At 53.1% G+C, this 13,757-nt stretch overlaps 1 protein-coding gene across 1 annotated transcript in view; it reads left to right on the top strand.

Annotated features, from left to right (window-relative positions):
• The window catches only part of TTC23 (tetratricopeptide repeat domain 23), a 46,945-nt gene that overhangs the window by 14,024 nt on the left and 19,164 nt on the right, over window positions 1-13,757 (top strand). Inside the window, exons 7-8 of the mRNA XM_045824992.1 lie at window positions 1,568-1,745; window positions 10,397-10,502. Of these exons, the coding sequence (XP_045680948.1) occupies window positions 1,568-1,745; window positions 10,397-10,502 (284 nt within the window). The remainder of the gene's footprint in view (window positions 1-1,567; window positions 1,746-10,396; window positions 10,503-13,757) is intronic.

The following is a 13,757-nucleotide window of genomic DNA, read 5'->3' as shown; positions in this document are numbered from 1 at the left end:
TACAAGCATCAACCAATGAATGCGCAGCTAAGTAGAACAACAGATCGACGTTTCTCTCTGTCTCTCCCCCACCCCTCCCCACCCACCTCATTCCCTAAAAAATCAATAAAGTAAAAAAGTAGTTATTATTATTGTCATCGAACATTCTAGGTAAACATTTTCCTTCCTATGATTTCATCCCAGAACTGATTTGGATTTTAAAGCGTGTACTCACCTCACGTGAAGACCCTGGCTTCAAAGGCTGCCCCTGGCGTGCCACATTCTTTCCTGGATTATTTTTCCCCTGCGACTCGAGAAGGCTGTTTTTGCCCTTGTGCTCGCGGACCACCTAAGCTGAAAATCATACAGTCTTACATGTTTCTTTTTTTAAGCTTGAGTTTGTTTCTTTATCTTGCTTTCTTTTGCGTCATCGTGGCCACCAGGTTTGGAAAGTGACTCTAACACCAGCTTTCCAAAGAGGAAAGAAGGCGGGGGAGGTTTCTCCCCCCCCCCCCAACTGCCTGGAAACAGGAAGAAGATCATAGAAGAAACAATGGCACTGGGACAGGTGGCCACCTGCCATCACCTCGTTAGGATGGAATTTTATTTCTGTGTGCTTCCCCCCACAGCATCCTCACCCCCCGGCTGTTATCAGGAATTTTGGGGAGCTTCAGTGATAGCCTTCACTTTTTCATCTCACGGTCCTCCCTCCCTAAGCGGTCCAGGCAGTAATCCCCAAACCTCACTTCTGCTTTCTGGGCTCAGTATGTATGTATGTATTTTAGTTCATACCATTGCCTGGAGGTCTTTGATCTCTCGGGTGCCCCTCTTTAATGAGTCACTTTCTCTGCATTTAGCTTTCGGGACATAGAGGCTCTGACATAAGGTCATGTGTTCAAAAGCCCTGCTCCTCCCCGTCTCGCCCCTGGGAGATGCCCTGCTGCTCCCGGAAGAGGTGTCCCTGCCATCAGCCCCTCCCTGGGACACAGCTTGGCCGGAACGCTCTGAGCCTGTTCACCCAAGATTTGTTTCCTCTGGCACGTCTCCTCGCCCTGTAGTCCTGGGGTTGGAGAGAGGCTCTTACCTTACATTCAGTCTAATTTCTTTTTTTAAAAAAAATTATTTACTTTCAGGGAAAGGGGAAGGGAGGGAGGAAGAGAGGAAGAGAAACATTGAGCTATCAGCTGCCCCTCAAGTGTCCCCTACTGGGGACCTGGCCCACAACCCAGGCATGTGCCCTGACGGGGAATCAAACCAGCAACTCTTAGGTTCTCAGGCCTGTGCTCAATCCACTGAGCTACACCAATCAAGGCTGCATTTTCTTTTTCTTTTTTTTTTTAAGATTTTATTTATTTATTTTTAGAGAGGGAAGGGAAGGAGAAAGAGAGAGAGAGAGAGAAACATCAATGTGCGGTTGCTGGGGTCATGGCCTGCAACCCAGGCATGTACTCTGACTGGGAATCAAACTTGCGATACTTTGGTTCCCAGCCTGCACTCAATCCGCTGAGCTACACCAGCCAGGGCTAGGGCCGCATTTTCAATATTTTCTCTTTTAACTATTCTAAAAATGATCACTTTGATTTTTTAGGTTGTATCAAAGTCAGAAGAGATCAAAAGAAGCTCTGCCCCACTACCAAGAGGCTTTAGAATATACTGAGATCAGCAAAGGGGACAACAGTCTGGAGTGCGTGCCAGTCCTGAGGGAGCTGGCAGGTGCAGAGCAGGCCCTGAAGCAGCACGACACGGCCATCGACCACCTCTTGCAGGTAAGCGGCAACCTGCCGGCCACCACAGCTGTTCTAGACCCAAGGCTTTGCGTGAACACAGCGACAGAGCAGCTCTGAGAATGCCCGCCTTTGCTGTCTGTGCCGATAAGCAGAGCCCACGGCCTGGGGTGGATGTTCAGCAAGCATCTTCGTATAGACGGCCGGCCCAGCGGGTGCTTGTGGGATAGCGGTCCTCCGTTTCCAGGTGCGCCTTCCACAGGCAGCCCACGAGTCCCTGAAGACGGCATTTTGAGTACCAGGTGCGCAGTCTAAGCGTCTGTGATGGAACTGGTTAGGGTTCTTTTCCACTACAGGCTAAAGTCTTGACCCAAAGCTGCTTAGAGGTGGCATCCTTCAGCTGCTGCTCCACTTCGCCTTCCTGAGGTTGCATCATCGGGGTGCATCAGGAAAAACAACTGATCAGATGTCTACCTGGACAGAGAGATGATTTCCAGGAATCGGCTCATGTGATCGTAGGGGCCAGCAGGTCGGAAACCCACAAGGGAGGCAGGCCAGCTGCAGTGCAAGCAAGAAGACCCAGTCTGGAGGGAGAATCCCTTCTTTGGGAAACCTGGGCTTTTTGCTCTTTAGGCCTCGAACTCCTGTTGTCGTGGGTAACGTCCTTTACTCAAAGTCCATGGACGGGAAATGTTCGTCTCTGCTACAGAGTGCATTCCCAGCAATTTCTGGACCCGAGTTTGCTTTAACAGTGGGGCGCTGTGGCCTAGCCAAGCTGGCCCATGGGATGACCTGTCGCAGGGAGTTGGATGTTTTTGTATCGGGTCATCTGCTGAAAGCACATTTTAAATCGTTTTCTAGGAGAATTCTTTCCTGGTAAAGTTGTAAACTATAGATAAATTCACGCCTGTTCTTTGCCAATGAGATACAATGGCATGGCACTGAGAGTTCTTTATGGCTATTTTTTTTAAGATTTTATTTATTTATTTTTAGAGAGGGAAAGGAGGGAGGGAGAAAGAGAAAAAGAGAGAGAAACATGAATGTGCAGTTGCTGGGGGCCATGGCCTGCAACCCAGGCATGTGCCCTGATGGGGAATCGAACCTGCGATGCTTTGGTTCGCAGCCCGAGCTCAATCCACTGAGCTACGCCAGCCAGGGCTTATGGCTATTTTTAAATTTATCTGACCTTTGTCTTCCCAGCCATAGGCTATCAGAGTGTCCCGTTCCATCACTTTACCTGGGTTCCCTCTCTCAAATATTACTACCACCCTGGGACATATTATCATTTCCAGTTTATAGACAGGGAAGGTTAAGTATGAGAAAGGTTGACTGTGAGGCCCAGGGGTCCTGTTCATGCTGATCAGTGGCATGACCCGGACTTGAACCGAGTGTGTTTCAGAGGAATTATTCCAGCTGGCGCGTAGAGAGTGGATCGGGGAGGACGTGCTGCAGTGAAAGGGGAGGGACCAGCCAGGGGCCACTGAAGAGCACAGTGGCGTGAACTAGGATGCTGACGGGACAGTGAGTAGAAGCAGGCGGACTGGACAAAGACCCGGGAGGCTGACTGGAGGTGGGGCCAAGAGGGAAGGGGAAGGGGAGGGGTCAAAGATGACTCCTGGTTTTGTGGCCTGAACAACCGGGTGGATGTCCGTGGCCTTGACACCGGGGGAGCATGTGGCGCTGGGTGACGGAGGGGTGGCGAGCTCAGGTCACGAGGGCAAGGCTGGGCCACCGCCAGGGAGGCAGGCAAGTGGGAGTGACAGCTGCACCGTTCGACGGTGAGGCCTGGAGCTCGGCCAGGAGGTCTGGAAGTCGACTACTTGGACACAGTAACTGGGTAACCTGGTGAAGGACACAGAGACGCATTTGCAAGAAAAACATGAGAAAAAGTACAATTGGAGGAGATACCGTCTAGCCCACAGGTGGCACACACAAGGCCCGTGGGCCGAATCCAGCCTTCCACCTGGTTTTATCCGGCCCGGCCCCTTGTTTCTACCTGGCGGCAGCAGCGCTGAGCTCCTCGCCCCTAGTGAAGGAGCAGTTACATGTTCACAGTCCTAGAATCACATTCGGTCCTTTGGAGGCAACCGTGAGGCCAGTGTGGCTCCCAGTGACAATGAGTTTGACGCCGTTGTCCTAGGTCTTTTGAGTGCTTTCGCTGTTAAGGAGAACAGGCGTCGGGAGGATGCACGAGTTCATATTCGTAAAGCACTTGGCACAGTGCCTGACATACTGTGGCACTTGGGCATTTTTTTAAAAATTTCTCTTTCCTTTGCTTTTCCTCCTTTTCTTTCCCTTCACTGACGACCTGGCCGTGGGAAACACGGAAGCAACGGGAAGCACAGAAACCTGATCGTAGACTGAGGTCATAAATGTGGGCGCCTGGTCCCAGGGGTGCTAGGAGGTGAGGAGGTCTGGCCGGGCGGAGGCAGGAACACGTGTCTAGGCCTGAAGGGGAGACAGAGCTGGGCACTCAGGGCACCTCGAGGTGTTGGGTCTTAGGGGTGCTCTGTATCCAGGCCAGAGAGGAATTCCCTCATCTGCATAATACTTGTCAAGTTGGATAGGTTGTTTGTTCTTGAGGTTCAGAAAGATGAGAGAGTGTCAACAAATACTCGCTGATCATTATTAAAGGGATTGCTTGGTGAAGTCAAAATAGCACTGGCTCTGAAATCAGGAGATCTGACTTGGAGTTCAGAGTCTTCTGTTTGTACAAGTCACTTCATCTCTCAAGAAAAGAAAAAAGAGCCCTAGCTGGTGTGGTTCAGCGGATTGAGCACCAGCCTGTGAACCAAAGGGTCATAAGTTCAATTCCCAGTCAGGGCACATGCCTGGGTTGCCAGTCAGGTCCCCCGTAGGGGGCGTGCAAGAGGCAACCACACATGGATGTTTCTCTCCCTCTCTTTCTCCCTCCCTTCCCCTCTCTCTAAAAGCAAATAAATAAAACCTTAAAGAAAAGACCCTATCTACTTCATGGAACCACTCAAAGGTTCAAGACAGAAAGTGCATTGTTCCCAGTACAAGCTACTTTTATTTATTAACTCTCATTATTTAACATTTATCAGGGCTCCCCTTTTCTCTAGGAGCTTTTACCTAAGGCTCAGAAAGGTTTCGTGTGCCCACAGCTCTTCGGGGGAGCTCAAGTTGAAAAGCCATCTATTAAACACACACAAGAAGAAGGGGTTTTATTATTTCCCATCTTGTTTTCCACCCCGCATTCCTTTGGAGTGAGAGAAACACCCAGAGAGAAAAGACCTTTCATTTTCTGCAGAACGTAGAGAAGTTCCAAAGCATTTTAGGAACTGACCCGTTAAAATGGAGAAGAAAAACAAGCCCCACCGAACCCCCCCAGGGGGAGGCAGCCCTCTCGGGGGATGCATCAAAGAGCTGTCACGGCCCCTCTGTGCCTCGGCAGCAGGGGGCTGTGAGAAAGCCACACAGATGGGATTGTTCCTGAAACTCCCCCTGGCAGCTTTTGGCAGGGGAACCTTATTTTCCTATCCAAAAGGAAAGTCGCAGGGTTTCTTTCGTTCCTGGGAGCCAAAGTGTTGCTTGAGGGGGCGGGGGGGTGATTTCTGGGGGTGCACACGAGCACCGTGCTGGCTCGCGCCCCTTCTCCACAACTCGGACCGGTGAGTCGCATCTCTCTCGTTGTGATTTGCCGAGCAGCGCCTCCGCTGCTGCTGCTGCTGCTGCTGCTGCTGCTGGTGCTCAGAAGTTCCCAGATTTGGGGGAGTCTGACTGGCAAGCGTAATGAGGTAATTTAGCCTGTCGGTTACTCTGCCGAAGACGCGGAGGTCAGGGAGTCCTGATGCAGGTTCCTTGCCCTGGGCGTGTCATCGGCCGGCCACGGCCAGGCCCAGGCCTGGGCTGGTAGCTGCTCACCCCCGACTCGGGGCAGGTTCCGGCGCTCCACGGATGGCGCTGCTTCTGATTGGTTCCTGTTCGCTGCGGTGTGCTTGCCGGAACGTGCTAGTGTTACTTTCAAAATCTCTGAGAATATTGGGCTTTTTTTTTTTAATTAGAAAAGATGCAGAGTACAATTATTACCATGTCATGGATTATGAAGATATTCTAAGAATGACATTATCCAGGTTCCATACTGTTTCTTTTCAAACAATAACTATTTTTTAATTAAACAGTATTTTTTAAAGATTTTTTCTATCTATTTTTAGAGAGGGAAGGGAGGGAGAGAGAGAGAGAGAGAGAGAGAGAGACAGCAATGTGCAGTTGCTGGGGGCTGTGGCCTGCAACCCAGGCATGTGCCCTGACTGGGAATCGAACCTGCGATACTTTGGTTCGCAGCCCCCACTCAATCCACAGAGCTACACCAGCCAGGGCAAAAACAGTATTTCTTTATATGTATACAAAAAAAATCAAGCCATACAGGAAAATATAAAGGCATGACTTACAAGCCGTTCCAGGCCTCCCCTCCCCAAAGCAGCTGACACTGACCCCTGTAGCATCTCTCCTCTGAGGATGTACAGACTGGGGGAGGCAGGCAGAGGAGGAGAAAGAGAATTTGATGCATTTGACAGCATGAAAGTGAAAAACCCCGCTGTGACAAAATACAGGCAAGTCCAAAAATAATTTTCGAAGCGGGGAAAATATAGAAAGAGTTCTTAGAAAATCTGTAACACAGCTCTCTCTAAATATGGACAAGAGACAAGCCCAGATAACTTACAGCAGCAGAAACACGAAAGGCCAGTAACCACACAAAAATAACCCTGAGCCTTGTTTGTTACTAAAGAAGTGTCATTGAACCTGGGAGATGCCGTTGTTCACCTACCTGTGAGCAAAGTAAGGAAGTTCGAAGGTGCCGGTGATGGCCAGGGTGTGGGGAAGCCAGAGTCCTCATGCCCTGCTGGTGGGGGCGGGGGTCGGCACCTTGCTGGGGGAAAGCAATCGATATCCCCCCTCCAGATTTAAATCGCAGTGATCCTTCGACTCATCAGGGTCAGAAGCTTCCCTCACAGATAGCTGTGTACCAGGGTGCAGAGCTCTCTGGGCAGTGACCTAATGTCGTTGGCAATAGCAAACAATTAGAAATACCCTGCGCTCCATTTGTAGGGGACTGATGATGGAATTAGGATGGCATACTCTAGAGCGGGGGTGTCTGCCCCGCGCCCCGAGGGCCGCCTGCGGCCCAGGATGGCTGTGAATGCGGCCCAACACAACATCGTAAATTTTCTTAAAACATGATGAGATTTTTTTGTTTGTGATTATGTGTCGCAATGTCTTTAACGTGTGGCCCAAGACAACTCTTCTTCTCCCAGTGTGGCCCAGAGACGCCAAAAGGCTGGACACCCGTGCAAGCTGCTAAGAACAAGGGGATGGCCATGTAGGATCTGACGTGATGGATGTTCGGAGTGTATTATTAATTCCCAAAGCTGGGTGTGGGCCAGAACGTTCTTTCAGTCAGCAGCTGATGAAACTCCGCCCTGTGGTGGGCTCTGCGACTGCGACGGAAGGTTCCGGGGTCAGGGGCCCTGCCCGCAAGGGGCAACTGAGTGAGTGAGAGAGGCCTCCGTTGGATAGTCACGCAAGCAAACCTCAAGCTGCAACCGCCACATGCGCCACAGGGAGAGAAGCACCAGGGGCCGATGCTTCCGTAAGGAGACACCCAAAGGTAGGGGGGAGGAGAGAGGAGGCATTGGGGAGAGAGCCCAGAGGGCGAGGTGGGCGCTGCAGCTGAGATAAAGGCGGGGCCAGGTTGTGACTCTACGTGTGTGTGTGTGTGTGTGCATGCGTGTGTAAGAGCATGTGCCTATCTACGTGTGCATGTCTGTATAGAGCATCTCGGCGTTTCTGAGAGGACACACGGGGCACTGTTGACAGCGGCGACATGTAAGGAATCAGACTGGGAAAGGGGGGAAACGAGGGTGACAGGAGGAAGGGGGCATTTACAATCGCGTTCCCTCTTTTCTCCCACTGAGGATTTTAAAGTTATGTGCAGGTGTGACCGTGCGAATGTGAACACGTAGTTCTGTTTTAAGAGAGCACGTACTCGGAACTACAAGAGGGGAGGACATACAAGCCCCTGGCACGTCTATTTTGGTGCTAACCTTGCAGAGAGAGAGGAGGGCCTTTCCTCTCCAGCCCTCCGGAGGAGCTAAAATTGACAGCTGGAGAGCTGCCAGCGAGGGCTTTCTCTGACTATTAAAAGAAACGAGCTCGGTCCAGGGCCCTGAGAACTCCGTTTCCCAATGGCTCGTACACCCAGTGAGTTCCCTTTCACCAGCTCCCCCGGGGATTCCCAGTCCGTCTTTCTCTTAGCCAAGCCCCCAGCCCGCCTCCAGCTGCCCCACGCGGCTATGGTGTGTGCAGCCTCTAAAGGCTTCCCCACTGGGCAGAGATGGGACGGGAAAGGAAGTGGTCCCCTTGGGCTTCAGCGTGACCCGATCTTGTACAGTCAGAGGGGGCAGAAACAAAGCACAGGGGTGGGCAAAAGCAGGGCCGCAGCAGTGGGCACAGGAACCTCCGCGTGCATTCTTGCGTGACCAGTCACCGACAGCAGTATTCACTGGTACTGCAGCTGGAAATCTCCTTTGGCCCCCGCCTGTGTGAAGTCATTGTGAATTTGAGGGGTTTTTTTTAAAGATTTTATTTATTTATTTTTTAGAGAGGGAAGGGAGGGAGAGAGAGAGAGAGAGAGAAACATCAATGTGTGGTTGCTGGGGGTCATGGCCTGCAACCCAGGCATGTACCCTGACTGGGAATCGAACCTGCGACACTTTGGTTCACAGCCCATGCTCAATCCACTGAACTACGCCAGCCAGGGCATGAATTTGAGTTTTAACCTCAAATCCTGTGCATTGAAAGTCTTGGTAACAACATGAGTTAAATCTTTTCTGGGCTCCCAGGATGCGCTCTTCAATCGCGGGTTGTAGAGATCGCTGACCCAGAGCACAAACACAGAATAAGCGTGATTCAGTTCACATTCGGGTGGGGCAGGCTGTTCCCCGCTCTCTCCCTGCGTTTTCTTTGCCCCGAGCTCGCTCGGAACACTCGGTCCTTTGACTCCGTCCCTGGGGCATCCGTCGTCTTCACTTGCACGCCTTTCCGCAGGGCCCCGTGTTTGAAAAGCATTTCAAGTCAGAGCTCCTGGCCAAACCAAGGAAGATGGCTACTCTGGGGGCTGCCAGAATCGCTTCTTCGATTTACTTATACTCCATGATAACAAACATTCTTATTGTTGGCGTTTGGGAATACGAAACCCCAATGGATCGAACACGGCAGCACGAGTTAGGACCAGCCCCCTTGGCCAGGAGTGGCCCCTGTCATGGGGCGTCCGGAGCTACTAACTCAGCTGCCTTTAACATGTGACCAATGCGGAGACCACCTGCAGTCTACCCTGGTGACTGTCTCAGAAATGCACTCAGCGGGCCATCCGAGGAGCCAGGCTCTGTGGCTCCCCTGTCTCGCTGCTTGGCGCGGACTGGAAGGTTGCAGTGGTGTGGCTCTGATCCCCTAGGCCAGCTCCCGTGGCCTCGTCACCGCTCCTGAATGCATCCAGGGGCACCACTGAGTGCACTGGTGTCATGAGTGAGCCCGCCCCTGTCGGCCAGGGCGGGACAAGATGCAGCCCTCCTGACGAGGTGGAAGAAGCAAGACACCCGTTCACTCAGCAACCTCTGCCGTCTCCCCTACAAAACGAGGGCAAGGAAAATGGCCAGAAAAATTTAAATGGCCATCACAAATGAAAAAGAATTGAAGCATGCGGCTTCAACGTCAGTCGTCGGCAGTCTGTGTGGCTGAACCCCATCCAGTGTTGTCTTTAAACTCGCAGTGTTCGGGTCGCTCTGGTGCGCCAGTTAAGTGCGAGCTCCCCACCTTCACGCACTGGACTGTTGTATGACCTCCTGTTTTCCGTTTCCTCCCGCGCCGCCCACTCTTCTGGCCGCCGCCGCCCCTGTAGTGGGCGACCTGTGCGTGTCTGTTCGTCGGATGCATGGGAACGTGTTACTAATACACGTTTTTAAAACTCCCCGTGTTGACGGGCAGATGAGGAGTGACTGTGCCTTTTTTATTTGTTTCTGTATTTTATTGGAAGCAATGTATTTGATTTGAGAGGATTATCATTATTATATGACAATCACAGGATCATAGGGTTGTTTTGTTCTTTAAAGAATTGCAATGCGGGCTTTATTTTCAAGGAACCAAGCTGTGCTCTGTGCTGGGAGCTCTCTCTCATGGGCCAGTTTGCAGAGAAGGCAGGCAACTGGGCTGGCTGGACAAGGCCCAGGGCTAGGGGCGGGGATCCAGCTTTTTGTGGGGGAGGCCTCTGGGAGGGGGCGGTCCCCCTTGCTGGGCTGACCAGTGGGCAGGGGGCTGGGCTTGCCCCCTTCCTCTGGACAGCGCTGGCACTTTCTAATCAATCTATCACCTTCCTCCTGAATCCTACCCACTCCTCTGCTGACGCTGCCCCCATGGGAGTACACACTTCTAAATGGCTTACTCAGCGATGGGCCTGCCCACCTGGACTCAGTGCCCGGTGCTTCCTCCCTGCCTCCCACTGCACAATGCTCTTAAAGCCCGTCTCTCCCACGAGGGGACTGTGCTTCCACAGAAGTCACATTGTCCCGCTTCCTGTTCCTTGGCTTTCTGCTTATCTCTGCAAGAGCAGCGAATCCCCTGTTGCCGCTGCCACGCAGGTAAACAGGTGTGTTTGTTTCTTCTTCCCATGGCGGCAGGCGCACCGCATCGTCCTGAGCGGGGAGCCGTCCGAAGAGGAGGCAGCGGTGTCCGCGCACTGGGTCGCCCGCGCTGCCCTCGCTTCTGGGAGGCCGGAGCACCACGGTGAGAGCCCGTCTTCCTGGGCCGGATGGATGGATAGATGGATGGATGGATGGATGGATGGATGGATGGATGGATGGGTGAGCGGGTGGGCGGAGCTGTGACACAGGCCCTCTGGGGAGCCCTTGTGGCTTTATCCAGCCTGTCTATAGTGGCGTCCCTCAGGTCTCTATCCCTGCTCAGCCTTCCTCTGCTCTTTGATTTTCAGATACAGTAAATCTTCATCCAAACGTAGCTTTCACAAGCCCCAGAGAACTCATGCTGGACCCATAGGGAAATCTCCGCTTTCACGGGTGTCTATTTTTAAAGATTGCTGTGCAGCTGCCGTGGCCGCAGATCCGGCCCGCTGGAACCCTCATCCAGTCTCACACCGTGCTGAGCTTCCAGTGAGGGTGGCCTGGCGTGGTGTCGGGACTCCAGAGGGAAGCTGCCCGTTGTGACTCAGAGGGTTTTTCTTAGCCGCACAAAAAGGGCAGCGTGGTGAGCTTGGGGAGTTCTTTCCTCCCCCACCCTGGGGCCAGAGCCTACAGCACGCCTCTGTTGATGGAGGACACTCCTTCTACTGACTTTGTTTTTTGGTCAGAATGTTCAGGAACAGAGTACAATGCACAAAGAGGGCCTAGGGGCATGTTCCAAGATGTCAGATAAAGATAATTGTAGAAGAGTAAAACAAGGGCCCATGAGCCAGCCACCCCAACATCAGTTCCAGGACGGCCTGGGGCTGGGCTGGGCTTGGGGGTGCAGGGGTGGAGCTAAAATAAGGAGGAGGCTGGTGAGGGGCTGGATGGCGGAACCGAGGCCTCCCTGAGCCGTCTGCTCTGCTCCGGTCTCTGGGCCAGGCTGTGGCTCCCATCTGGGGCGGGGCTGGTGCAGAGATTTGGGTTTACCTGTCCGTCCAGCCCTCCTTGTCGATCCCTCCTTCCGGTTTTCTGGAGCTTGGAGCAGCTTTCAGGGTGGGAGGAGCCTCTCTGCTCCTCACTCCTTAGGACATGCCTTACATAACAATCGATTTCAGAACCTCCAAGGAGCCAACATTTTGAGCAGCTTAATGGTGCCTAAAATTCCTTTAATGGGGGGGAAAAGCCTCCCATTCCACCACTGCTACAAGGCACTTAAAATGCAAATGCACGCTTGATGGAAACCCCTGGAATAGCAGGAACCACAAATCTAAATTTCTGTAGGAACCAGCTAAGCAATGTGAGTAGAGCGGGTAGTTATTAGAAGCAGTAGCCCTGGCTGGTATGGCTCAGGGGTTGAGCTCTGGCCTGCAAATCAAGGGGTTGCTGGTTCGATTCCCAGTCAGGGCACATGCCTGGGTGGTGGGCCAGGTCCCCAGTGAGGTAGTGCGATAGGCAACTAACTACACATTGATGTCTCTCTCCCTCTCTTTCCCTCTCCTTTCCCCTCTCTAAAAAATATAGTAAATGAAGTCTTTTTAAAAAATTAAGGAAAAAAAAAAGAAGCAATAGCAGCAGCAAGCATACATGGCAGGTACCTTGGTGGCTGCACGGGGAGAGAGACAGTAGGGAGTGGTGAGGGCTGTGGCAAACTGGAGAAACTTGCAGCCTGTCCAAAGCGAACAGCTGTTCCTCAGCACCAGCCCATCACTGTCCTGTAGACGGCAGGCTCATTAGGTCAGCAGCACATCTGCTTTTTCCAGAGAAAGCGGAAATCTGGATTATTACGTGAAATTGGTTCCTAATCAGGGGTAACTAGCTCAGATACATTCCAGGCTCTGAGTGAGACAGAACACGTGTGAGGGCTGGGCCCGTGCCCGCAGAGCCTGATGTGATGAGGGGTGGTCAGGTCCTGTGGGCTTTGTGGTGTGCCAAGGAAACTCCCGTGCGTGGTGTCTCAGCCCTGCTCTCCTGGGCCTACACCTGCCTGTGCTGAGTACAGGGGAGTTTTTTATTGTTGGTTTTTTCTTTTTTAAAGAATAATTAATGAGAAGAGCATTTCTCATCTGGGGAGTCTCCATAGCCTGCCCGCGGCATGCCCATGGAAGGTATTGCCCTCTGATTAAAAAAAAAAACTCACCGCTAAGAAGCCTGCGTGTTTCAGGCTGCTCGCTCAAGCTGCTCCCTGTGCTCCCTTTGCTCCGAGCTCCCCCCTGACCCCGCATTCCTCACGCAGACGGAACTGCCCTACAAGTCACGGAGGAGGCCGACTGCATAAGGACTCCCGATTCGGGCTCCTGGAATGTCACCAACCTGGGCCAGGCCGGCCCCACGGAGCAGCCATAGACAAACTTGGTATCCACAGCTCGCCCAACCCCGCTCAGCAGTGTTCAGGGCACTGGCCGCGGGTTTATAACTCTTCTCGTAAAGGACATTATTAAAATGGAATGGGTTGGAGCCAAGTACATCTCAGTGTAAACCTTGGAGAGGCAGAGGCTGCTGAGCGCCGGCGGCCTTGTTTGGAAGCGGCCCCATCCTCGGCCCGGGCCCCAGTGGCCCGGGGAGCTCCTCAGCGCCCAGAGACATCAAAACAGAACGGGCTGTGCCCCCTCTGAGCCTTGGGGGCAGGGGGTGGGACCCCTGGCTGTATGGAGCAAACTCGGGAGTGTGGAGTGCATTCGAGAGATATAATTCCCTGTGCACAAATACCTTCATCTCCCCAGCTGGCCCTCGCTGGAACCAGTCCCTCTCCTCATTTTGCACCATAGACGCGAGCTCTGCATTTCAGGCTGAGCTCTGTATCTTCACTGAGCTCCTCTTTTGCACCCTACACAACCCTCCCTTTTCTCAACTCTCCCTCCTGGGCCCTGCCTTATCAGCTTGCCCCACGCTGGGCCCTGCCCAGCCCACTCCCTGCTCACTGGGTGGCTGAGGGTCCTTGAGTCCCGTCACCAGGGGTCCAGGGCGCCGGGAAGCCCCAGAGGACAGGAAGGGGCAACTGCAGGGGTGGGCAGCTCTTGGGGCCGGCAGGGAGGAGGGAGTGTGGCCTCTTCATCACCCCGAGTCGGTGTTGTTGGTCTCTCTCCCCAGACGGACCACTGGGGCAGAGCTGAAACTCTGTCGGGCTTTGCTTGCATGTTTGTGTCAGAACCGTGTCTGCGGCTTCGGTCCTCTCCCGGGGAGGGCCAGGGTGTGCATGCTCCGAGACCCCTTGGTGGGGCTCCAGTGTTATAGTTCAGTGCTGGCTCCTGAGCTGTGTTCAGAACTGCTCAGAAAAGCCTGCTGTCCACACCCCTGCCTCAGCTTCAAAGAGGGTTTTAGGGCAGCTTGTGGAAAACATGTATGCTCCCCCAAGACGAGG

This window comes from Phyllostomus hastatus, unplaced genomic scaffold, assembly GCF_019186645.2.
Source record: "Phyllostomus hastatus isolate PE091 unplaced genomic scaffold, TTU_PhHast_1.1 phas_scaffold_555, whole genome shotgun sequence".
NCBI classification, from domain to species: Eukaryota; Metazoa; Chordata; class Mammalia; order Chiroptera; family Phyllostomidae; genus Phyllostomus; species Phyllostomus hastatus.
This window is presented reverse-complemented; position numbering and strand designations above follow the sequence as displayed.